This window comes from Chelonoidis abingdonii, chromosome 1 (genome assembly GCF_003597395.2).
Source record: "Chelonoidis abingdonii isolate Lonesome George chromosome 1, CheloAbing_2.0, whole genome shotgun sequence".
NCBI lineage: Eukaryota > Metazoa > Chordata > Testudines > Testudinidae > Chelonoidis > Chelonoidis abingdonii.
Window position 1 is genome coordinate 169,416,085 of NC_133769.1, and position 25,709 is coordinate 169,441,793.

The 25,709-nt window shown below is 39.4% G+C and overlaps 1 protein-coding gene across 6 annotated transcripts in view; it reads left to right on the plus strand.

The window, feature by feature from the left end:
* ALCAM (activated leukocyte cell adhesion molecule) overlaps positions 1 to 25,709 on the plus strand; it is a 182,992-nt gene that overhangs the window by 135,118 nt on the left and 22,165 nt on the right. For 4 of the 6 annotated variants that reach the window (XM_075072576.1, XM_075072571.1, XM_075072566.1 and 1 more), the window contains exons 3-11: positions 1,244 to 1,463; positions 6,924 to 6,988; positions 7,445 to 7,532; positions 8,071 to 8,253; positions 13,717 to 13,844; positions 16,228 to 16,357; positions 23,227 to 23,339; positions 25,035 to 25,170; positions 25,263 to 25,397. In XM_075072576.1, the coding sequence (XP_074928677.1) occupies positions 1,244 to 1,463; positions 6,924 to 6,988; positions 7,445 to 7,532; positions 8,071 to 8,253; positions 13,717 to 13,844; positions 16,228 to 16,357; positions 23,227 to 23,339; positions 25,035 to 25,170; positions 25,263 to 25,397 (1,198 nt within the window). The remainder of the gene's footprint in view (positions 1 to 1,243; positions 1,464 to 6,923; positions 6,989 to 7,444; positions 7,533 to 8,070; positions 8,254 to 13,716; positions 13,845 to 16,227; positions 16,358 to 23,226; positions 23,340 to 25,034; positions 25,171 to 25,262; positions 25,398 to 25,709) is intronic. The other 2 variants (XM_032765819.2, XM_032765817.2) reach the window with 1 other exon arrangement.

Below are 25,709 nucleotides of genomic sequence, written 5' to 3' on the forward strand. Positions count from 1 at the left end.
AAGAGTCTGTCTCTGGGTCTGAGGTAGAGTCTCTCTGGGTCTGTCTCTGTCTCTGAGGATCTACCGGAGATTTTATTTTGACTTTGGTGCATGCCAGGGCAGAACATATTCATGCACTGCAGACAGGAACAACAAAGCTCACAAGCACTGTGCTACCAATTCTTGGTGCTTTGATTTAAAGAGAATCTCAGTTTCCTGGAACATCATAACATGAAGAATAGTCCTTTCCTTTGCTTTTATGTAAAGGAGGGGAGGGGGAAACAAATCTTGGAAAACACAGCCTGCAGTTCTGCCTCGTATGAATGTTAACTTTCTCTATGGCAGCTCCATGTAAAGTTCTCCTTTGATATTTTCCATTTTTTGATAGCAATTGCATACCGATTAAAGTAAGAAGGATGTCTAGAAACTACTTTACAAGTTATCCTGACACACATAAATAATCTTTTATTGTAGGTATATTCCCATGCTTAGAGACTTCTGAATGCTTTAACAAAAAAATTAAAAACTAATTTAGAATAAAATGGGCAATTTTGCCTGATCAAATATAGTTCCCCACCTGGGATTTAAACATCCGTGACAAACAATACAAAATACATAAAAACAATAGCCTAAAAAAACAGGGCATTGGAGCGGAGCCCGGAGCTGGAGCGCAGAGCAGCGTTGGAGCAGTGGAGCTGCAGGTTTTTGCCTGGAGCGGAGCCGAAGCACAGCTCCAAAGCCCTGATTAAAAAAATAAACTGAAATCTTGAGTCTAACTTTGGATGCCTCTGATATTTTGTATACCTTTTGGTATGTGGAATGCAACTAATTCCACAGCCACCAGCCTTTGTCACAGAAGGCCTTCCTCATTCCATGTCAGTATTGTATCATGGAATGGTAATCCATTCCAGTGCAACCAGTCTAACACCCAGTATGCTATGTAGCACAACAGGCTGTCCTTCAAATGACAGATCTCATCATCACTCTTTGTACCTCTATACCATTGGATCAGTTGATTGCACAGCAACTGGAGAATACCTCATCCTCTTCTCCCCATCTCCCCCCCGCCCCCCAAATCAAAACAAAAATCCTAAACCTATGAATTATGTCTGTTGTCATCATTTTTAACTACATATTGGCTGGATAGCAAGCACCCATTGCAGATCTTGGGGCACTTCTAAATAAGTCTCTGTTTATGGAAAAATGAAGCATTTATTTTAATTAATTTTAATTTTTATTTTTATTTTTATTTTATTTATTTTAGGAACCGGAAAACAGCTCTCCAGTATTTATTGCCTTCAGGTCAGAAATAAAAAAAAGGGTTCAATATGATGACATAGCCGAATACAAAGGCAGATTGAGTCTCTCAGAAAATTATACCTTATCCATCAAAAATGCAAGGATCAGTGACGAAAGAAGATTTGTATGTATGCTAGTAACCGAGGACAATGTGTATGAAGAGCCTACAGTAGTCAAGGTGTTCAGTAAGTAACAGCTTAGCATAGCTACTAATATGGATCTCCAATTAGGGAATTGCTGCTAAAAGAAAGATGAAAGCAAAAAGTTAAAAAAAAAAAATTATGCAGAATCAATGACTAACATTAGCAGTTTTCTGCACTAAAAAAGCCTAATCTGTCTGTAGCATTTGTGTAACAGGACTCTCTGTAGCCTTAGTCTGCCAGCTCTGAACAAGAGGAGTTTCAGGGCTTGATAATGAATCAATTATATGCATAGGCTACATCATTTTGCCCTTAAAATGAAAAATGTAAAAATAAGACTGATGGGAAAAATTTCACTTACTCTGTAAGTGAACTTTTCTGGGGGTGGGGGAAGTGTTAAGTGATATGTTGGAAACATTTGGTAGTATGTGAGTTTAAAGAAATGTATTTAAATGTCCTCAAGAACCTGGCACACACAGATACGAAACTTGAAATAAAGGCTTAAAAACAGGATACTAGCCAAAACTCATATTTTTCTTCCCTTTTGAAATGTCAGCAACAAAGGTGTGTTAGCATTATGACCTAAGGTTTGACACCATAAACATTATTAATGAACACATCTGTCTAAGATTTTCAAAAGTAACTAGTGATTCTAGTTGCTAAATTTTTCAGAGTCCAGGATTTTCACAGACAAGTTACTTGGTAATTTTTGAAATTCAGGCCCCTTTAGGATTTCTGACATAAAACACGTAAAAATTGAAACAGCCAGCATGACTAATCACTCCAGAATAAAATGGAAGTTCACTTTATCCTCCTCTACTTGACATTGGCCCTCTTGTGCAACAGCATTATGGACTTCCTGAATAGCCTTGTTATTTTGAAGATGTTTTGCCCTCTCTGTAGCATTTCCTACTGCGAGTAGACTCTCAGAAAACAGTGGGTTTCTCCTCCATACCCAACCTTGAAATTTTCTTTTGCTTCCTTGCCTTTATGCACTCAAGATGCATGTTTAAATACAGTTTACACAAAGTAATTCTGTCAAGAAAAGTTGAAAAGTTAATAACAATATCAAAAAGATTACATTTTGGCTCAGAGAAAATACATAATTCACCAGATGTAATGATAATTTTATAACTCAAGCAGAAAGAAGGTGTAAGGGATTCTTCAATGTTGTTGTCCTGGTATCTTAACACAATGTTGACAGTGTCCCAGTCAGTTTGAAGGGAGATTGGGAGTCGTCAATAATTCACTTCCATTGTTTAACTTCGATATTTGACTGCAAGAACAATTAAATTAAGGACAGCAGGGATAAGTGTGCAGGGTCCTTGAAATGAAGTGATAAAGAAGGAGTAAATTTATCATAAAGGAGTAAATATGTAGATGAGACTGTATTTTAGAGTGGTTACAAAATGTTTGAATACCAAGCAGTTGAATTACTGTATATCGTTTTATTGCTAAGGCACACATAATGTTTTTTCAGCCATGTTGCACATCCTTTACCTTTTATGGCAGGGGTGGGCAAACATTTTGGCCTGAGGGCCACATGTGGGTGAGGAAATTGTATGCAGGGCTGGGGCAGGAGGTTGGGATGTGGGAGGGAGTGCGGTATGCAGGAAGAGGCTCAGGGCAGAGGGTTAGGATGCAAGAAGAGTGTTGAGTGTGGCAAGGGGTTGGGGTGCAGGACAAGTTCAGGGTGCAGATTCCAGCCCAGCGCTGCTTCCCTCAAGTGGCTCCGGACTGCCTGCCCTAGCCCCACACCATTCCTAAAAGTGGCCAGTATGTTCAGCAGTGGCTCCTGGGAGCGGGGTGGGACAGGCAGCTCTGCTGCACACTGCCCTCACCTGTGGGTACCACCCCCGAAGCTCCCATTGGCCACAGTTCCCTGTTCCCAGCCAATGGGAGTTGCGGGGGCAGTGCCTGCAGGCGAGGGTAGTGTGCGGAGTCCTCTGCACTCCTCTCCCCCCTCCCCACAGGGGCCGCAGGGACATGGTGCCAGCCACTTCCAGGAGCGGCACAGGGACAGGGAGTCTGCCTTAGGCCCACTGCACCACAGGGCTGGCAATCCCACGGGCCAGATTTGGCCCGTGGACTGTAGTTTGCCCTCCCATGTTTTATGGCATATATTAATTAAGCTACATTTTAGCAAGGAAAATAAGAATAGAAAATGCTGAATGTGTAATGTGGCTTAGTTAACATTACCAGAAAAACCTCTACTTCAGAATTTTCTGGAAAAAAAATTTTTTTTGGAGTGACTTTACGATTTTAAAGTTCTGTTAACATTTTAATTTCCCCAGTTGGTTTATATTAAGGAAAAATTAAGATGTGTTGGCAAGTTGCATAGGTTCAGCCAGTAAAGCTTCTAAATTCTTTGAACAGCTGAACGAATCCCAAGTAACCAACGTTCTTGGTTACCTGAAATTCAGATCTGTCCCTTGAGGTTTGACTGATGCTGAGTTTCTGTGGAGCTTGTTACATCTTTAGTCCTGAGTTAATCAGCTGTTGCAGCTAAGAGGTGCATTGGCTCATTGCACAGATAACACCTGCTAATAGCCCTCATTGGATTGTTCAAGTAACAACCTCTGCCAGCTTACCTGATGGATCTTTCCAGCATCTTCATCTGGATGTAGATAGCCAACATTTTCAAAGCATACTGGCTCCACATACATTAGCTCCTATCTCCTTGCACAGCTATTTGGACTCTACAGCTAGCAAGCCGAGTTAATGTGCTTACAGAGCTGTAAAGGTGCTATTCTAAGCCCCTGCAGCCAGAGATAAGCAGTTTGCTGAAGTTACAAGCCCTACCAACCTATGCTCTGATGCTATTAAACTCTTGAGCTTAAAATTTCCTTCTGCTTCAGCAGATGATCTTCTAAATGTCTGGCACCCAGTAAGTGTAAGCACAGTAAATTAATCTTCTTGCGCAGGTGAAAGCCTGTTGCTATTCCTCCTCATCTGCAGCAGCCTCTGTCTGCACTCAGTGCTTAATTTGCAATGAGAGAAATGCTGGGACTCAAGCAATTTTTTTACTTAAGTGATGTGTCAGGCCTAGAGGTGCCGGGGCTATGAACTGCCAACCCTAGGAGTGCCGGGACTCAGCCCCAGCACAAATTAAACACTGTCTCCACTGCAATTAGACATCTGCAACTGGGTCTGTGCCAGCAGACTCAGGCTGCAAGGCTGTTGAATTGCAGTGTAGATGTTCCAGCTCAGGCTGCAGCCCGAGTTCTGGGACCTTTCCACCTCACAAGATACTAGATCCCAGGCTCCAGCCCAAGCCTGGATGTCTGCATTGCAGTTAAACAGCAGTTTAGACTGAGCTCGGGTCAGCTGCGGGTTTTTAACTGTGGTGTAGATGTACCCTGAGTGGGCAGGGAGAGCTCTAAGCAACTCTTCTGTGCCTTCTCCATTTCATCTACTCAGCAGTACCCCCTTTCTCTGCCTCCCACCTCCTCTCATGTGGGTGGAGAGATCGCTCACTCTGGCTCACTGCTACCATTCCCGGTAGCGAATAATTTTGTTGTGCATCACAGAATATCAGGGTTGGAAGGGACCTCAGGAGGTCATCTAGTCCAACGTCCTGCTCTGAGCAGGACCAATCCCCAGATCCCTAAATGGCCCCCTCAAGGATTGAACTCTGAACCCTGGGTTTAGCAGGCCAATGTTCAAACCCCCAGGTAACCCCAGCGGGAGCAGGATAGATGGTTCATTCTCTTATTGAACTCAGAGAGGGGAGAGCTCAACAAAGAGTGGATAGCCCTCCTTGAACAACCAAGTGCAGTCACTGAGAGGAAAACATAGAAAGAAGGGAAAAACAAAAAGAGACAACAAACTTCAAATTTGTTCAGTTTATCGGATGGCTGGCAAAATGATATAAAAATGATATAAAAACAGCCATTTTTGTTTGTGGGACCTGTCTGCATGGGATGAGGGCAGTTTAGGAGACCTGATTGTGGTTCAGGTGATAGGCATGAAAACCTATTGTCCCTGCAAGTGTGTTTGGAAAATGGGTTAATCAGTTTGTTTTAAAACACATAAACAGTGTTTACACTTCTAAAATACATCTGATCTGGTCTGTTTTTTGCTTGAGAACAACATGAGGCTTTTTGAGCCAGGGTTTTTTGTGCTTTGGTATGTTATTTGCCACAGGCAAGTTGTTCGAGAATTCCAAATAAATAGTTTACTTTATTGCTTTTGGGGTTTTTTTTCTTTTTGATTGTCTGTTTGGACAAATCTTACAATTTCCTACATTTTAGATTTCAATATATGAAGAAAGAGACTCAGAATGGAAACTTGTGCAAACTTAGCTACTGCTGTAGTAGGTGTGACAAATGTGACTACCCAAATGTAAATGAGTAAACTTCTTATTCTGTTTTTTTTTTCTTTATTTTATATTTTTAAATTGTGTGAAGAGAACTTGAATCAGGATAGCAGGGCACTTGGTAACTTTCCAGATTACTAGCTTTGTTTGATAGGTTTGATTTGAAAAAGCTTCTGTAAGCTGAAATGTGAAAACTTGGAGACAGTTTGTTTGTATATGTGTATATAAATGTCTGCTTATTTAGAAGCACAGCTGGAGTGCAAAGACCTTTTTTGACTGTGTAAATATACAGGCTTTGTTTCCTTAGAACTTACAGAAAAACAGTCTCTTGGAGATAAAAATTTGCATTCCATGCTTTTGGCCAGAATGAATTTTAACATACAAATTATATAGTCTCTAGAAAATAGTGTTTTATAATGGAAACGCTAATGACACCTCAACTTTAACAGGGAAGGGAGCAGCTACTGTTAATAGAATGATGTATATTGCTACTGAATAGAAAGTTTGCTTTTTAAAAAGATGCAATCGACTCAATCTAGTCAGTTTTGAAAAATAAATTAGTAATTTATTACAGTTGCTTCTATTATACTAATCTCAGGTGTTATTTAAGTATAACAAAAGTATGGGGGAAAATGAGAAGTGGGATGAAGTTGAGTTTCACCATTTGAAATATTAAAGCTAAACTAATATCTGTGTTAAAACTTCTTTTATGCCACTCTATTTTATATACCACTGTTTCCTTCTTCTGGAAATGTATCATGTTCATCAGTAGGCTCTCTTAATCTTGGTTGTAGCATTCCTGACTAAAATATAGCGTGCCAATGTATAGCATAAGTTTACGCTACTTTTATATTATCATGTAAAATGACATATATAAAGTGAAACCAGTAACATGATTCTCTCTCCTGTTAAATCTCGGGAGATTTCCCCTCCCGCCCTTCCAAAGTCCATTTGCCAATATTTAGGTAGGAGCAATTTTTTTTTAACAGCCAAGGAAGATGTAAACCCCCAAAAGACAAGGTTTCAAATGAAAAGCCTGATGACTCTGCAGCTCACCAAATCGTTCTAATGTAGTTGCTGAACCCAGGTTGCTGACTGTTCTGTCTGTTGTTGGAGAACGTTAGCACTTTATACAACAAACTGAAATCCCTGCTCTCCTTTCTCTCACACATATTTTTTGTTTATAGAACAACCATCTCAACCAGAAATTATACATCCAGCAAACTTCCTAGAAACGGAAAAGCTTAAAATGGTAAGAGCATTTTTCTTAATTTAAACTCATGTCCCTGGAGGTGAACTTGGAGCTGTGCCATCAGCAAGGTGGAATATTCTGTGTGTGTTTTCTGAGCTAGCAATAGTGGGATATGGGGAGGATTGCTCAGGACCCGGTCTGAGAGTATAAAACTTCTGAAACTATCTCTCGGAAAACCAGTTTTCAGCTGAATCAGGAATAACAGCAACATACTAGAACATTACAACTAGCCCTCCCCCCATCCAGAAGAATGGGTCAAGTTTTGTTCATCCCCCTGCCCCCAAGAAATACCCGGGCATCATTTATCCTTTTAAAAAAATCAAAACGTTTTGATTGTTTGTCCTTTCCTGAGACTTTAACTAATCACATAACCAAGAGTCACCATGTAAGCATAAATGGAGTAATTCTATCAAAATGTCAGAGGACAAAATGTTTGATAATTCTTGTGTTCTGCAGCTCGGGGAATGTATTGCAAGAGATGGTTATCCAGACGGCAACATTACATGGTACAAAAATGGAAATATTTTGCAGCCTGTTGAAGGAGGTATGTTTCAGTAATGAACAATGAACCTCATTCTAGAACAACCTGCACATGTCAGTAACTTTACTCATATGAGTAATCCTATTTAAATCTATAGGGTTATTCCATGACTAAAGCTGTTCACATGGGGGGAAGGTTTGCAGGACTGAGGCATAAAATTGTGGATTTTAATATTGTAGTAGTATTGCCAAAAAGTTAATGTATCTTTCTGAGTTAAAGAATTTTTTTTAAGTAACTAGCAAATTAATTAGAAAGTGTTTGTTTTTGTTTTTTTTAAGTACTTACGGCATTTTAGGACAGCATTATTTTACAAGGTATCTTTCTTGGGGTGTTTTTTCTTTGTGGGCCAAAGTGTCAGGACCACAGGGTGTAGTCTGTTGCAGTGAATTTTGTTCATTGTATTGCTTGCTTTAAAATTCTTGTGCTTGGATGCTGAGCAATAGGTACATAAAAATGATTATTGTACAGAATAAGAAAAAATCCAAAATTAGGAAAGATTGTATATACTAAGAATGATACTGAAACAATGTCTTCTTTTCAGCTGTAGTTATGAGCTTACAAAAGGTGGTGGACCAATCAACTGGACTCTTCACCACGACATCTTCTCTCCAATTCATGCCGACAAAGAAAGATGCAAATGCACAGTTTGCCTGTAGTGTGACATATTATGGACCATCTGGACAGGAAAAAATACCATCTGCACCAGTGGTCTTTGATGTTCACTGTAAGTTGTTAAAAACTAGGTTGCAGATTTATGTTCATAAATATATGCTCTTTCTGGGGAAAAAAATCCGCCTATCAGCAAAATCACAGGGTCCCAGACTTTCTTTGATAGCAAAACCCTTTACTAAAACTCTGAGATAAAATCCAAATAATGATGCTCTTTTTGATAATAGAATTAATACTTTTTCAAAGTTGATCAAACATACACTGCATCCATTTCAGGATTGAGTTTTTATTCTCCTTTTTCAGTGACATTAGATTTCTTAATATTAAGATTACTGTTTCAGGAGGAAAAGTGTAGCAGCTAACAGAATCTTATGATGAAATGGGAATTTCAAGTCCTTGTAACAAACTATTACTAAATAAGCTGAATTAGAAGTTTTCGTAGTAGACTAGACTTCAAAAATATTGTGTGAAAATTAAAGATCATCTTTGCATCTCTCTCTGCCCAGTGAAATATGCAGTAAATATAAATTAACACACATCAAGACTGGTATACTAAGGTACCCAAATGTTTAGAGTACTTGTTGAGCACAAAAATGTCATGAATCTAAACAAACAGTGCAAGTTATCCCTCTGCTTAAAATTGTCAGGAACAATGATCCGTTATCCGGAGAAGAGGAAAGCCCCAGACTGAGGCAACCATCTATGGCTTACTTGGCTGCCTAGCTTCTATTCCCTTCTGGAGCAAAGTGTGTGGAGAGATTCACAGTGGGGACTCAATTCTTGCGTTCCATTCATAATGCATCAGTGCATTTTAATGGAGGTATTCCTGATTCTCACCTGAGTAAGAAATTCAGACCTCTGTTCCACTGACTGACTCTTCCAAAACAGCCAGGGAAAATGACAAGGAAGAAGGCCATTGGGAATATCAGCCATTACTCTTAGAAGTCATTAAGAGATTCCATGTCTACAAGCACCCACTCCATACCTATCAAATTGAGTTTGCTTTAATTTTTGGTCTCTAAAGAGAAGGTACCTAATCTCATTCTCTCTCGTCCCACTGTCCTACAAGACACGGGAATTGCTGCACAGGCTCACTGGAGGATCCAGGATACAGTGAGGTCTGCTTGAAAGGAAGTCTGGTAGTGAGCCAATTTGCATGAATCTTGTCTCCTCAAATTGCTCCATAGCTACTTCCTCCTAAGCAGTTATGCTGTCCCCATTACCTTGACCACTTATAGACCCCAGGCTAGCCTACTCACTGTGAATCTAGTTTGCACACACTTCTTGAATTTATGTATCCCAGACTGTTGCAATCATGGCCCAATGTGAAGAAAAGAGAGCTGTTCCTAACGGCAACATCGTCTGCACTGAAGAAATCACGGGTACTCTACACTGAAGATTAAAAGAGCATGGCTAGCAAGCATATTATATCCTGTTCTTTCAGCAGACAATTTAATTAAGATAACTTCTTCGTACACCCATCTCTAGCTTCCTCTAGAGACATTTAGTATCGCTGCATTGCCAATTAACTAACAATGGGAATTGGGCATATCCTTGATTAGTGAAGAGGAGTACATGGCATGAAGCTCCCTCAGCCACAGAATGAAGCATTATTAGTTTCCTTCTGAAAATACCTTTATTCATTTAATATAACTTCAGTCCCTTGTTCTTTTCAAATGCATCTCTAAACTGAGATCCTTATAATCTTGTTTGAATAGGTGTCCAGAACTGCTTTGAACAGATTTCTCCACTGCTGTTAGATGAAGTTGTTGTTGGTGAGATACAAGTGTTTTTTTTTTTAAATGTGTCAGTAATCTTAATTAGTTTCTTTCTCCTTCTTATTAATTATTTTCTTTAGCTGAATTCAGTACAGGTTTAAAAAAAAAGACAGATTACGGCTCCAAGAAATGGAAATCTATTTATTTACCTACTCATTTGCATTCAGATGCATCACCAAGCTCTATCATTCCTTAAATTTCTAAAAGACAACTAATCAGAAAATAACACAATACCAGCTGTTCAGTTTAAAGTCAGTGATGAATCCCACTCATCGACAGCTGCAAGATTCTCCTGAAGAATGAGCCAGTTGTTTAACTGTACCTTATTTATTTAGGGATAAAGCTTGACTGCTCTGTCCTTCCAACAACACATGGAGAAGATGTGCAAAAATCCATTCCTCCGCAGGCTTATCATTGGCCACTAGTGCTGTAACCTGCTGGATATCTACCAGTGCCCTAATTATTGCCCCTGCTAAATACCATGCAGCAGCATGGGTTTCTAGTAGTCACTGCAGCAAGTTGGGCTCAGTGATCTACTCTTCCCTTCATATCATCACTGGTGCAGCCTGGACAACTCTAGGCTCCAACTTTCTGGTCCTGGCTGGCATTGCTCCCCCAGCAATAAGTCATGAAGGCAGGGCTATGCAGCCAACCACCAGGACAGCTTACTTCACAATTTCATCTCAAAGCTGCACCAAGAATGCTGGCTGAAGTACCAAGACGCCCCTTTTCCGAAGTAGTTGAGCCTCTCAGACAGTACATCAGAAATTGCATTTCTAAGGAATCAGGGCAGCAGGCAGTGTGGGATTATATTCTGGATTTCTTGGTAGATAGACAACTGAGATCTGTGTCTACTGATTTCTTTAGAGGAGCTCTTGCATACCCCTCAGAACAACCACATTAAATGAAAGATTCTTCTTTGTTACAACAGGATATGTTGTGATCATGGGCGGTTTAACTTATATCTTTACTGTTGGGGCTTCTTGATATCACCATCCCACCTCTGTAGACCTCAAGAACAAACAGCATGCCATCTGGCTGTGGACTGCCCTCTTTACCATCTTGATGGAGGACGGATGTGCTCACTGTTTCCACATGATGCCACGATCGAGTGGTTACCTTATGTACCAGACGTCATCTGATTCATTGTTCATGCTGCCAGAAGCCATATGCCAGAAGAAGAATCCCACTCCCAACTCAACTCCATAACAAAAATACACACAATTTTGTCAAAAAACCCACCACCAACAAAAAAACTCTTCCATTAAAATGAGACCCAAAATCTTTCAAAGCCTTGACCATATGGATAAGTTTTATGCAGAGCTCTGAAGTTCTTTACATTCAGTGTCTGGTGCACTGCTGCTGTAGGGAGCAAGTTCCAGAAAACTATAGGAAGAGTGACTTAAATGATAAGTTCTGCAACGGAACAGCGGTAGAGATGTGGTAGCTCATATGACTAAATAGTTCAGGGCTTCATAGATGTTGACTTGAACTCAGAAGTGAGAGTCACAGAAGAGACTCACCAGTGGGACATACAAACTTTCCTACACTGCCTCACCAGCATACATCAGACTTGTTATGGAAGAGTTGTATCTTTAGGTTTGAAAGAGTGGTTCAGACTCCAAGTCTGTTCACTCGTTGGCCTCTTCTAAGGCTACCAAAAAAAGAGCGTCAAGGTTGGGATAGGGGTGGTTTTGTGATAGAATTATCAGGATAGGTTACTGAATGGCCATGTGAAATATTTGGCTATCAATATCCATTTCTAGACATTGACCCTGTAAAATGCAGGTGCAGAGTGTTACTTGCACAAGGTAAGGAGGACAGGGAAAAGGGGATCCTGACCTAGCGAGAGGGATAATGTGTGGCCAGCAAGTTAGGGCCAAGGATTCATAATTTAGAAGGGACTGTTGGTGATCATCTAATCCATTGGTTCTCAATCTGCAGCCTGCTTGCGGTCCAGTCATCACACAGCTGTGGCCCATGTGACATTCTCAGGGCCAATAGGTAACAAACACATTGTATGGATGAAGCCCACACTACACCGAGAGAGCTGCATATGCAGCCCACAATGGTGAATAGGTTGAGAACCACTGATCTAGTCTGATGTGTATAGCATAGAACTTCTCGGAATTAATTCCTATTTGAACTAAAGCATCCCTTGTGTAAAAACGTACACTCTCAGTCACTAGTAATTTTTAAATCAAGAATCCAGTACAACTCCCTTGGTAAGCTGGGTAACTACCCTCACTGTTACACTGATTTCTCTAAATCAGTCAGAGAAATAGATTTAGTTAAACTGGTGAAATCCCCTTGTGTGGACTTATTTTAACTTAACAGTAATCTTTTATTTTTTTTTGTCTGCTGCCAGCCTCACTAGTTAAATCAATACAAGGTACCTCTAAATAAAAAAGCGACCTCGCAAGGGATGCTCCCATTTATCTAAATCAAATTCTAAACTGGTTTAATTCAGTACAATTTTTTTCTTACAGACAGGGCCTCAGAAGTCTTTATCCCAGGCTCTCCCCCCTCCCTTTTTTTTAACCCTTGATTCGAGTAAGAGAACAGCCACACAAGTCTTGAGACTTCCCCTCAGCGTGGTAGACTGTCCAGTGCCGCAACCACATTATAGCCTTTTACCCTCACTCGCGTCACAGCCCAAGAGCCTTGTCCTTCCTGATCCATTCCATTTTCCCCTTTGCTGAGTAAATAGCATTGTCAAATGATTGTTCATATATATAAAATTTTAAATTATAACCAACAATTGTACCATGTGATTTATTATTTAGAGCAAACCTAACCATTTTTGTCAACTAAAAAGTAGGTGCAGCTATCCCAGTGCTGAACAGAGATCCACCAGCATGGACCTTAATGGAGTCCTAATGAAGGCAGTGGAGGTCTGCCATACCCTGTCCTAATGCAAGAGCATCTCATGATTAGAATACCATATATTATTTAAATTAATATAAAAAGTTATCTCTACATTGTCTTTCATTAATCTGGCCTATTTTACTCAGCTTTTGAAAAGTATATTTAACATCCTTTACAGGAAGAGTAACCTATATTAGAGAATACTCTTAAAAAGTAAAGATAAGATTTTTAAAAAATTACCACAGTACAATATGTTATAGCTCAACCCTATTGAACATGACAGAAATATTACATTTACAGCTTTGTTGACTGTGTTGAGTCTTAAGTTCACCAAATTCATCTTTCTGAAAGCTACTGCACTAAGAGGAGCCTGACTATAGTTGCTTAGCTAATATTTCTTTTTATTTAATCCAAGATACTATTATCTAATTAGTGCATGGGAGCGGATAGCTTTAGTTTTTTTGTGGCTGCTGCAAGCCCTTCAAACAGCAAGCTGCATATAATGCTGTTAAAGTCTCTCATAATGAAATCATCTGTGAAATTGTTCCTACTGGTCTTTTTACATGAAATAATTATGGTCACTCCTGCTTCAGTTATAGGCATTTTGCTAAGGAAAACTTGAATTTTATACAGAGTTTCTACGTAGTTTATTCTAGGAAGATTACTGCTAAGTATGGAAGAATACCTAATAACTTCATTCCTTCTTTTAAAAAAAAATTATGCAATACCCTCACCGGCTTCTGGACAAAATTGTGTGTGTGTGTGTGTATGTATATATATATATATATATATATATATATATATTTACCTTTTATGCGTAGTTATCTTGGTACTTGACAAAAACTATTAACTTGTGTCCATTATTTTCACAGATCCTACAGAGAAGGTGACAATTAAAGTGCTATCACAAAGAAATACCCTCAAAGAAGGTGATAACATCACTCTAAAGTGCTCAGGAAATGGTAACCCCCCTCCACAGGAGTTTTTGTTTTATACTCCAGTAAGTATTACCTTACTATTGTTACTTAGCTATAATAGTCTGTACTATTTCTTCCTATTATTTGACACCAGAGGCACCCACACTGAACCAGTCGAACTTTACCTTACCACAGCAAAACCCCCTAGTGTCCCTTCCCACTGCTCCTCTCCTAGTCAGCTCCCCCAGGCAGGCACTCAGTGCAGCTCCCCGTTCTTCTAGCAGGTGATGAGCTGCTGCTGAGCAAGTCCTGTGAGCAGAGCAGAGGGAACGTGAGATGCTGGAAGTGCAGCAAGGCTGGGCACGCCCCCCCCCGGGGAGTCCAGATGTGGGAGCTGGACTCATGGCAGTGGCCAGGAGGAGTTGTACAGACCCACCTCACTGCCCATGCAGGTTTGGCCCCATGTCCCCTGTGTTGTGATGGGGGCAGGGGAGGGGCATGCCAGAGCCAAACCTGAATCAGTACAGAGTAGCCAGTGCTGCTCCTCCTGGCCCATGCTGTTGGGATGGCTCCTGCACCAGTATCAGTCCAGCCGGAGCTCAGGTTGCCCCTCCCTTCAACAAGTGATGCACTAGGCATGTGCATAGGTTGCCTATATCTTATTCAAGTCCTGCCAATGGTAGGCACCATGCATAAAATGCATATGGCTGTGGGTACTGCTGTTCAACACTAGTTCTGTGGACTGAAGTTATAAAGGCTTATATAACAAATTAAGGCATCTGATGCTATTAACACAGTGAAAAGATGACCTTGGCAAGCTCGGTAAACTCCCTGAGAGGATACCAGTCTGGAACCTGCAGAGAATCTATCAAAATTTAGTGAAGATTTTTTTTACCCTCTTCACAGGTTAGCAAACTTTTTACACAAAATATGTGATGCAGTGGTGTTCATAGAGATGCAATGGTGAAAAAGCGCCAGAGGAAAACAATTTAACTCAAATACGAACAGAGTAATCCCACGAGAAAAATCAAATGTAGCAATTAAGGTGGCAAAATCCCATCTAAGATTTAGATCTTTCTCTGTAAAGTATATTGAGTAATTAATTCCTGTAGTGACAGCCTTCAGAAGAACATTAGAATTGTATGGTGAAAAATAGAGAGACAATGTATTAATGGAATTTTTTTTAAATGGGGAATAAGATTTATAAAGAACAATGTGAAAATTATTAACTACGCCTTAAAGGGACAAACATTCTTTTCACACGAGTTTAAAGTAGTTTCAGATATCATGCCTGGCATTTCTTGTGGTTTCACAGTTACATCTTCCTGTATTTATTTTGTCTTTACTCAACACAAACAAGGATTGACTGACAATACAAGGGAAACAGTGGAATAAATAATACACAACCTGCTGTCAAATGCAGAAAGTAAAAATTGAAAATAAAGTTAACATTTATATTATAGTATATATTAGTTATAGTAATCTTGCAATAATAGGTGAAATATTTTCAGACAGAAATGTGATCATTTGTAGACTGACCTTTGTTTCCTCCTTTTTGTTTCTTACATTCTTCCTGTGTTTTCTGCTCCCACTACACCGTCAGAATCAATTTACTTTCAGGACAGGAAGACCATGTACTTCCAAGGAGCTCCAGACTACCAGTTACTTAGCTTAATAACCCTCAACTACTTTGGACTCCTCTCCTTTTGCAGCTTGCATTGCTGCAGAACTGTGAGGGGAGGCAGGGTCTGAAGCCACTCCTCTACCTCAAGCTGCAGGTGAAGCTTAGGGAGAGTGGAACTGATGCCCCAATCAACCCCCTTTTAAGCCATGCTAAGCAGCAGTTGTAGAAGGGGGGCTTAGATGGGGGGAAGAGCCGCCAGTGCACCTGTTCTGTGATGAACATGGGTGAGCTAAGGGCTCCATTTGACAAGGACTTCAGCCTCCTAATTACATCTACAGCGTTCTCTTGCTTGAGGGGAGCTAAAATTAGTGCTGTGTTAAGGATCTAACAATGTTTGTGATACACTTCAGCATTTAATGTTTCCTGGAACTTGTAGCATTTCGGATAAGATATTGTTCCCCCATCATAGTTTCTCTTTGGAATCTTATGGTTATTATACATTTTGTTCTGTCTGTAATCTTCCCTGCCAATCTAGCTGTTAAACATCTTAGATTTTGTATTTTTCTAACATTTCTGAAAATGGTCATTTAAGTTAAATGTTCCAAGTAAAATTTTTTTGTTAATGCGGGAATGACTTTGCAACTGAGCAATGCCTGCAGTCGGGCAACAAAATTAAATCTGCTATACTCCAAGGTGGTTGGATTTCACTGGTGCTGAATGTATATAGGCTGTGAAGCACTTCAGTCTAAAAATTGCTTCATAAAATATTATTCAAAGAACACGTGACTGTCCTGTTGTTAGCAACTCTCTGTAACCCATAAGTGTAATACTTCCATCCACAGGGAGAATCCAAAGGCATAAGAAGCTCAGATACTTACATAATGACAGATGTGAGACGAAATGCAACAGGAGAATACAAATGCTCTCTGATTGACAGAAGCATGGAGGACTCCACCACTATCATAGTTCATTGTAAGTCATTGTATCTTTCATTCCCAGAAACAATTCAAACATCTGACAAATTCTGGGCCAATCCCTCCTTGTTTTACTCAAGTGATTAGTCCTACTGACTACCGTAAAACTGTATGCAGTGTAGTTGTAACCATGTCAGTCCCCGGATATTAGAGAGAAACAAGGTGGCTGAGGTAATATCTTTTATTGGACTCTGTCACCTACAGGAGAACTGAGCATGGAATAATTGCAAACAGTATTTGATCTTTTGTCTTAGAAAAAAGTAAGTGCATTTTTATTAACTTGATACCTTTTAATACCACTGTAATTCAGTGGATTAAAACAGGCCTGCATACTGTGCAAACTGTGCTGACGCTCAGCAAACATATTTTTGACAAGTTGCAATCAGTGATAACTTGTGTATTTTAATATAAAAATTATTGTATGAAGGCACTATCTCAGAATCCATTTAAATTTACAGAAGCATCATTTGGTCCTTTATTATGTCAATCAAAACCATGATTCACAGGAATTTCCATTCTGGATCATACTAGTCCAATATCCTATCTCAGAAAAGGGCTAGTACCACTTACTTGAGAGGAATGTGCTAGGAACATTGTAGGTGGACAATAAAGGATTAACTATATCCGTAGTGGAAATTTCTCCTTAAAGCAGTCATTTAGTGTTTGGCTTATTACGTAAGAGAGTTGATATCCCTTAATATATTTCTGTGGTTTTTCTCATTATTCATTAAAAATGCGTAACCATTTTTTGAATCCTGTAAACTCTTGACCTTAAATTCGTGTGGCAATAAATTCTGCCAGCAGAATAGGCATTTTTTAAAGTATTTATTAGGTTTTAAATGTGTTGCTTTTCCATGTCATTTACTACCCACTTGTTCTTATATTATGTATAAGGATAAAGAGGAGCACCCAGTCGCATTCTTTACCACATTGATTATTTTATATACCATTGCCGTACCACTCTTTCATTTGTCACTTCTTTAAACTGTCACAAATACTTCAGCATGAAGACAGTCTGAAAATATCCCTGTGCTCTCTCCCCTGCCCCCCCCACTTTGCATCTCTTCTATTTCTGCTCCATCTCCTTTTAGATAAGGTAATCAGAATTGAACACAGTATTCCAGGAGATGGTATAATATCAATTTATATAATGGCCTCACCATAATTTTATTATTATTCTCCATCCTATTATTTACATATCTTAATATATTTTGCCTTTTTTTCTTTTTTACTGCTAATGTATAGTGGGCAAAGGTTTTCATTTAATTACCTACAGAGATGCCTAGCTCTTTTTCTTGAGAGATTACAGTTAATTTGGGACTGATTTATCTGTGTGAGTAATTCAAGCTGTTCTTCTAATGAATATTGTACATTTAACAAGGACTTTCAGCATCTGCCATTATGTTGTCCATTCACTGAGATATGCAAGTCCCTCTGAAGCTCTAAAATATTAAAGTGTCCACTAACCTGTAAAATTTCTTGTCACCAGCAGATTTTGCCGTGTCTCTAGTCATACCCTTTTCCAGATTATTTAAACATACATCAGTTCTGGTCTTATATAACCCACTGTCAACCGTTTACCATGGTGAAAACTCCCCATTTATTTTGTGACTTTTAGTGAGTTCCTCACCCATGACATTATTTCTCATTCTGTGTCTACTTAATTTCCTCAATAGTCTTTTCAAGAGAGATTTTTCCAAAGGCTTTTTTTAAAAAATCCAAATCATTTTTATCAGCTAGTTCTTTTTATCCACTATTTTGTTTACAGGCTGAAAGAATTCTAATGGATGGGAGAAGTCATGCTGATTTTGGTTTATTACTATCAATAAATGTTCATCTCGGTGTTTTATAATCCAGTTGTTCAGATATTATTTCAGCCAATTTCCTGGTACTTAGTAAGGCTTGCTTGTCTAACTTCCAGAATCACCCGAGCATCATTTTTAAAGATAGGGGCAACATTTACTGCCTTTGAGTTTCAGTATAGTAGTTGATTTTAATGAGTGTGTATTGTTGTCAGCAGCCACTTCCTTCAGAATTCTTGAATGTATAGCATCAGGTCCTGTTGAATTGTTCCTCTTTAATTTAATCGGTGTGTTCCTGTATCTATTCTTTTGACCCCTCAATCCCTAACATTGCCTTGCTTTTATGATTTAAAGATTGTTGGCCTAAGGTGGAAATCTCCACAACGTGTATTGTGGTGAGAACTCATGTAGCTTCTCTTCAGCAGCTTTCTCCTCTATAATTGCTCACTTTACTCTGATAGTTCAGCAGAGCTACTGCTTCTACCAATGCTTTCTGCTTCCGATATACTTACAAGAAATTATGTTTTCATGTCTTTGCCTATTTGATCTTCAAATTCCATCTTTGCCCTTCTGACTTCCATCTCACTTTTTAACTTACCATGGTTTGCTTCTTTCTGTAGGCTTATTTGGGGAGGTGTGGAGGTCTGGGTTGTTTTGGTTTTTTAAGAATACTTGTTTGGCTCAAATAAATTCTTCAACCTGTCCATTTAACTACATTATTGCCTTTTTGCTTCTCCTGTCATTGCAGGGGTGTGCATTCCTTTCAGTGGTTCAGTTATGGTATACTTAACCTCAGCAGTAAGACTACTTAAGGATTTATTTACTCACTTTTGACTTTATGATCTTAAGGAACAATTAATAGAAAATATTTTAGTTCCATCCATGAATCTATATACAACAGGTTTATTTTGTTTTTTTTTTTAAATATATCTATTTCATTCATAATAGTGGATGCCAAACAGACTTTTTATTGGGCAGTTTGACTGTATTGGTCTCTTACAGATGTTGGGTTTGGGAAGAAACTTCCTGCTGACACTAAAACACGTTACATTAGCACTTTGTAGGAAATCCTGATTCTCCATGCAAAACACAAAAACATTAGGTGGAAAGTACATTGTGAGACCCCTGTAGAGCTGAATATTGATATTAAAATGCCTTAATTTTTGTTACTCACCAAATTTTAGCAGTATATTATGTCCATACAGGAAGTGGGGGACAATACAGAAGGAGCATTCTCACGCACTGACCACAAGAACTGCATGAAGTTAGCACCAGCAATGGCATTTGCCTTCTCAAGGGAAGGTGGGACATTTTGTGGGTCCATGGTCCCCTTCAAGTGACCAACACAGCTGACTGGGGCAGCAGAGAATGCCTGTTGTGCCTTGTCACAGGATAGTTGGGTGACCTCACCGCTCTGTGGAGTTCTGGGAGACACTGTTCCCACTTAGAACATAATGTATCCCTGCACTCCTGCAGGGGCTGCTTGCCTCTGTCTAGACCCTTATGTCAGACCTAAAGGATCCTCTTTTCTGCTCAGGAATGTGTGCTCAAGCTAAATGAAACTACAGAAATCAAGGGGTTCTGCTAATTGAATTGATCCTTGTAAACCAACATAATTCTAGGAAATCTATAACCAGTCTTAAGCATCTAGAGTGCAAGAAGATCATTAGTTTTTTGTAAGAGATGTCAAGTCAAACGTTATTAAAAATCTAAGGGACATTATCTTTCAAATCATATGATACAACCTTCAACTCCCAGTAGACCAGCAGAAGTTCACATTGGAGTGTTAATATTTTCAGGATGCCCAAATTACATGATGTACTGCACTTAACCCTCCTGATTACAACACATAGTTCAAATCCAGTCTGGCACTTCCTAGTTTCCTGATTTGAAATCCCACCGTCGCAATAGAATGAGAAACATCTCTTTAGTATTTCCCATATTCATTAAATGGCTCTTACACCCTCAGGTGCTCCATGGTGGTGTAATGACATGTGGGATGTAATCCTCACATCTTCACCATGCTACTTCATATGTAAAGCCAGTACTGCTATCAATCCAAGTCTTCCAGTTTATACTAAATTAAAAGTTAATGTGTATTAAATATGGTACCTACTGTGGAGTTTGTTTTTAATGTCAAATTAATGAAGGGAGTTTTAAAGGCAGAAAAAAGAAACCTGAAGCAAGTCAGTGTAAAAATAGAGTATTTTAGTAATTTTTTTCCCCCCTAGAAAGGCAAGTGTATGCAAACCTTTTTCATACTGCCCTACTCAGTAACATCTGTGCCAACAGATGAAAAGTGTGTGTCACGGTACACCTCTACCCCGATATAATGCTGACCTTGGGAGGCAAAAAATCTTACCGTGTTATAGGTAAACCACATTATATCGAACTTGCTTTGATCCACCAGAGTGCACAGCCCCGCCCCTCCCAGAGCACTGCTTTACTGCATTATATCGGGTCACGTTATATCGGGGTGGAGGTGTACATAAGGAAAATTGGTGTATTCGGACAAACTGTTTACCCAGATGCCCACAATGATTTCCAAGAGAATCCTCTGCTAAATGTGAGCTAGTCTCCCAGCCCGTTCTATAAACACCTCTCAGGGCTTTGCAGCTCAGAAGTAAAGACCTTAAGTCTCAAGTTCACTGCAGTTTTTCCCTAACTTTGAATGATTCATAGCAATATGTGAGAAGGGTGGTGGCCTCGATTCTTTCACTGAAAAGGGAGGGGACCTAGCCTGTTACCCAGGAGGAGGTCTGCGTTTAAAGACTGCTCTCTTCAGAGTGTCAGTCTTGCAGAGATGAAGGCCGAGAATTTAATGAGTTCTTGCTTCCTGTGACAGGATTCCTTCCTGAATGATCTTCTATGATCTCTTGAGTCTGGGTTGATATCCTGCTTCAAAGAAATAAAGGCTTGAGTAGACATCAAAAGGGAATAACCCCGAGCAAAAAACTGCCATAGCCTCTCTACCCTATATTAGCATGTGCTCAGAGAATAGGAGAAGACAAGCTGAGTGAGAACTAATCCTCCCTCACCCATGTGAAGCAGCATTCTGTGCAGTTGTTCTTTGTCTGAGTCGTTGTGGGGAGAACAGATGAACTCCTAGTATCTCTTACTGAATTTTGATGGTTTTGATTTTGGGGACATGCTCTCTGAAAGAGGGAAACGAAATGATACTGATCAGGTAGTTGTCTCTCTTTGGTAAGGTCTTTGTACGTGTGCCTGCTGTGTGAAGTAGCAAGTGAACCAACAGAGAGAGAGTTCATGTAACCACTAATAGTAGAAATTAGGCTTATTAGTAATAACACCGATATTACTAACATTTGACATTATTCATTGTTGTTGCGAGATGGGCCCGGTCCTCTCTTTGATGCCTGCTTCCCTTAATTATAATGCTCATTCTAGTGAAATTGGTGATTGAAAGCAGCAGAAAAGTTGACTCTTCTGTTGAGTGAATTTGCTTGCTATTGGAATTAGTGAAGCACAATTCACAGGTTTTAGCAATTTTAAGATCTTTAGTACTTGAGAATATACAGATAGAATTTCTATCTGCATCATCAGCCATGTCTTGGGTATTTCTAAGATGACTGTTGCTGTAGTGTCTGAGGATTTAGAATCAGGAAGGCAAAACAAGCGGATAATAAAGGGGGCATCTTATATATAGATTTCTTGATTATCTGTAATGATAGGGAAAGGGATAAAGAAAAAGTAGATGACAATTTAATTAGAACTCTGTTAGTTGCCTGAATGCAATAGTGGTATTTTAAACCCTTTAACAACAACAGCAGCAGAATCCAGTAAATGCAATACCACCATTTTCATGAGAATAATTATATGGTACTACAGAGCTGGGCAAAAATATTTCTTGCCTGGTGAGTCTCCTGCCCTAAAAAGAACAAAGTGGGACTTTAGGGCTCTGGCCCGAGGAAAACAAATATTTTAAAAACCCTTCTTTTGAGATTCACCCTCTTGTGTCTAACCTGGCTTTTTTTTCTTCCCAGCTGTTGTTAAAATGGTAGGACATGTTGCAGTGCTTTTCCAGCAAATAGTGTGCCATGGTGGGATTATAATCTACTGTGGTTCAGAGCTCCACCAGCCACTGATTTTCCATACATGCAATATTTAGATGACTAGATTTGTTGGTTTGCATAGTAAGATGCTAGGAGATGGGGATGAAAGCAATGTTTAATTGAGCGACTTTTCTATTCTCTCGAGATAGGATTATGTATGCAAAAAACAAACAGTAGCATCTGGAGTGACCTAGAACTTGGAATGTCTGAGACCTTATGGCGCATGTAATCGTATAAGAAGTAAAAAGAGGAAATGATGCATTGGAAAGCTACATAGTGGGTGATGAATGAGTGTGGTTTCAGTTAAGAAGAAATCTTGGGAAAAAAGAATCAACGAACAGAACATATGCTGCTTCCCTACTTCTCTGACAAAGGCCCTAACCCACTTCTCCCACTGAGTTGCCAAACCCTCCTGCACCATCCCCTCACCCTGCCTCCCCAAACTGGGGAAGCTCTTCCGCACCTCTTAAGAGAATCAACCTGTCCTTCTAACCAATTTCAAGAATTCTCTCCCTTGTTCTTCTCTGCCCAGTATCCTTACATGCAGTTTCTAAAATTCTTCTCTATCCCTCAAGACAAGTCCTCTACTCAGATTTCCGCCCCACTCCTAACAAAAATCCTTCTCATTCCACTCTGCTGTTCCCTTTGCTAAAACCTCTCTCCCCTACCTGGATAACATCTCCAGTTTCATGAACCTCCTGGATTATTTTTCCAGCTGCACAAGATGGGAAAGCATCTGTTTATTAGCTGATCTGTGTCATGTTTCACTTTTAGACTATAATTATAGTAAATATGCAAATACTCTGCACTGTGTTTTTTCAGGATCATTATTTATCTGTCTCACTTATGAGAACTGATTTAGATTTTTTTTTGAGAAAACAATCTAAGTTTTAGAATTGCAATTAGTCCACTGATTTCTTTTTTTCTGTAAACCCTCAGAATGGTCCACTCTTCTGGTATTTATCTTTTAACAATGTTCGTTTTTATCATAGATTTGGATCTATCACTTACTCCTAGTGGAGAGGTTATAAAGCAGATTGGAGAAGCTCTGCCTGTATCATGCAACATCTCTTCTAGTAGAAATGCAACTGTGTTTTGGATAAAGGTTAGTAGCAATTCTTGTTAACTCCTACTCATTTTATTTGGGTTACTCTTTATGTGTTTTGGGAAGAATCTTTTTAAAATTGGTCTTTTATAAGCAATGACCAACTAAAATATTAATCTGGACATTTAATACTATAAATGTTTGGACCAATTTGCATAAATTTTCAAAGGTGACCAGTGATTTTGGATGCCTCAGTTTTTGGGTGTGCTACTTGACACTTTAAAAGCACCTGATTTTTCTGAAAAACTGTAGCAGGCGCCTGAAAATCAGTCCCTTTTTAAGGTACCCCACTTTGGCACTGAAAATATTGAGGTCTCCACACACTCAACACTTTTGAAGATTTAGGCTATTACGTTTTTGTTATGTTTCCCATAAACATACTAAAAGGACAGCCTACGTTGGGCGGTGGAGTGAGTGATTGGATGTCTCAGGGCATTGGTAAGTGAGAAAGTTTGTCAGACAGTATTCACATCTGACCCTGATTGACAGACCACCACCTAATGACTGGTCAGTGGTTTGTGTTGAAAGAAAGTGTCCATTTCTCACCACTGTTACCAAAACTGGCAGCCTTGTTGGCAATCTCACTAGGGTGGCCAAGGGAAGACTAGACTATAGACACCAAACTATCCTCTGATCCTCTCCTTCAAAGCTGGGACCTATTGTGTTGGGCATGGGGAGGAGGCATAGGTAAGCTTGCAAGCATACTTTCCATGTGGTCCCTGTTTTTTATATAAATAGATCACTAAAGCCTGCAGAGCTGTCCATGCAGCACTTTTTAGAAATTGGAAACCTCTTTTTTCCTGCTTGGCACAACTGTTGTTAATTGCATTGTCGAATGCTGGGTTTTAGTTATTGGCTGGACAATTAAACATTAGGAAGAAAAAATTGCACAAATACAAAATAGGGAATAACTATTTGGCTAGGTAGTAATACTGCAGAAAAGGATCTGAGGGTTGCAGTAGAGCACAGATTGAATATAAGGCAATAATATGATGCAATTGTGAAAAAGGCAAGCAATGTTCTGGGGTGTATTAACAGGAGTGTTGTATTTAAGATAAAGGAGGTAATTGTCCCTTTCTGTTCAGCTCTGTGGCGAGGCTTTGGCTGGAGTACTGTTTCTAGTTTTGGGCTCCATGCTTCGGGAAAGATGTGGGCAAATTTGGAGAGAGTCCAGAGGAGAGCGACAAAAATAATAAAAGGTTTAGAAAACCTGAATCTCAAGGAAAAAATTATTTCGGGGGGAGGGGGTGGAATCTGATAAGCCTTCAAGTATATTAAGGACTATTGTAAAGAAGACAGTGAGCGATTGTTCTCATGTCCACTGAAGATAGGATAAGAAGGAATCTGCTTAATCTGCAGCAAGGGGGATTTAGATTCGATAATAGAAAAAAATTGTAACTATAAAGGATAGTTGAGTACTGGAATAGGTTCCCAAGGGAGGAAGTTGTGGAATCCCTGATATTTGAGCTTTAAGAAAAGGTTAGACAGACACCTGTCATGGATGGTCTACGTTTACTTGTCTTAGTGCAGAGGATAGACTAGATGATCTCTTGAGGACCCTTCTAGCTTTGTTTCTGTGATTTAAGGCTCTGATCCCACAAAGCACATGAGGAGTTCCATTGAAATCAATTGCACTGCTTATTTGGATTGGGGCCTAAATTGGAAATGATGTGGTCTAACTTCTTACTTTATCAGGACAATACCAGAATTCAGACAAGTCCATCATTTTCAAGTCTACAGTACCAGGATGCTGGAAACTACGTCTGCGAAACTACTCTACAGGAGGTTGAAGGGTTAAAGAAAAGGAAAACACTTAAACTTATTGTGGAAGGTAATGGAGCAGTTAGTTACGCTTTGTTAGTACTGTAAATTGTACAGTTCACAATTATTTTACCGTAATGTTTAAATATAATATTCTTTTAGGAAAACCTAAGATCAGAATGACAAAGAAAACAGAGTCAAATAAATCTAAAACAATAGTCTGCCACGTGGAGGGTTTTCCCAAACCAGCTGTGCAATGGACAACTACTGGTAGTGGAAGCATCATAAATCAAGCAAGTATTTTTCTCATTCATTTATGCACAAGTAGTAGTATGTGAGGTCTGGAAGACCTGATGGACTTTGAGAGATTAAAGAAAAAGATCAAATACGCATGCACAGAGATTGGCAGTGATAGTCCTCTGCATAGCATAGATGGGACAGCACCCACCAGCAGTGTGCATTAATTTCTTATGGTCAAATACTACCTTCAGTTACACCTTCAGTCTTACTGAAGTCAAGGAGTTTGCAGCTTCAGGGCGTAGATCAGGTCTTGGACCTATATAAATAACTGATGATTAATTTTGGGCACTCGTAGCAGATGATGATGAT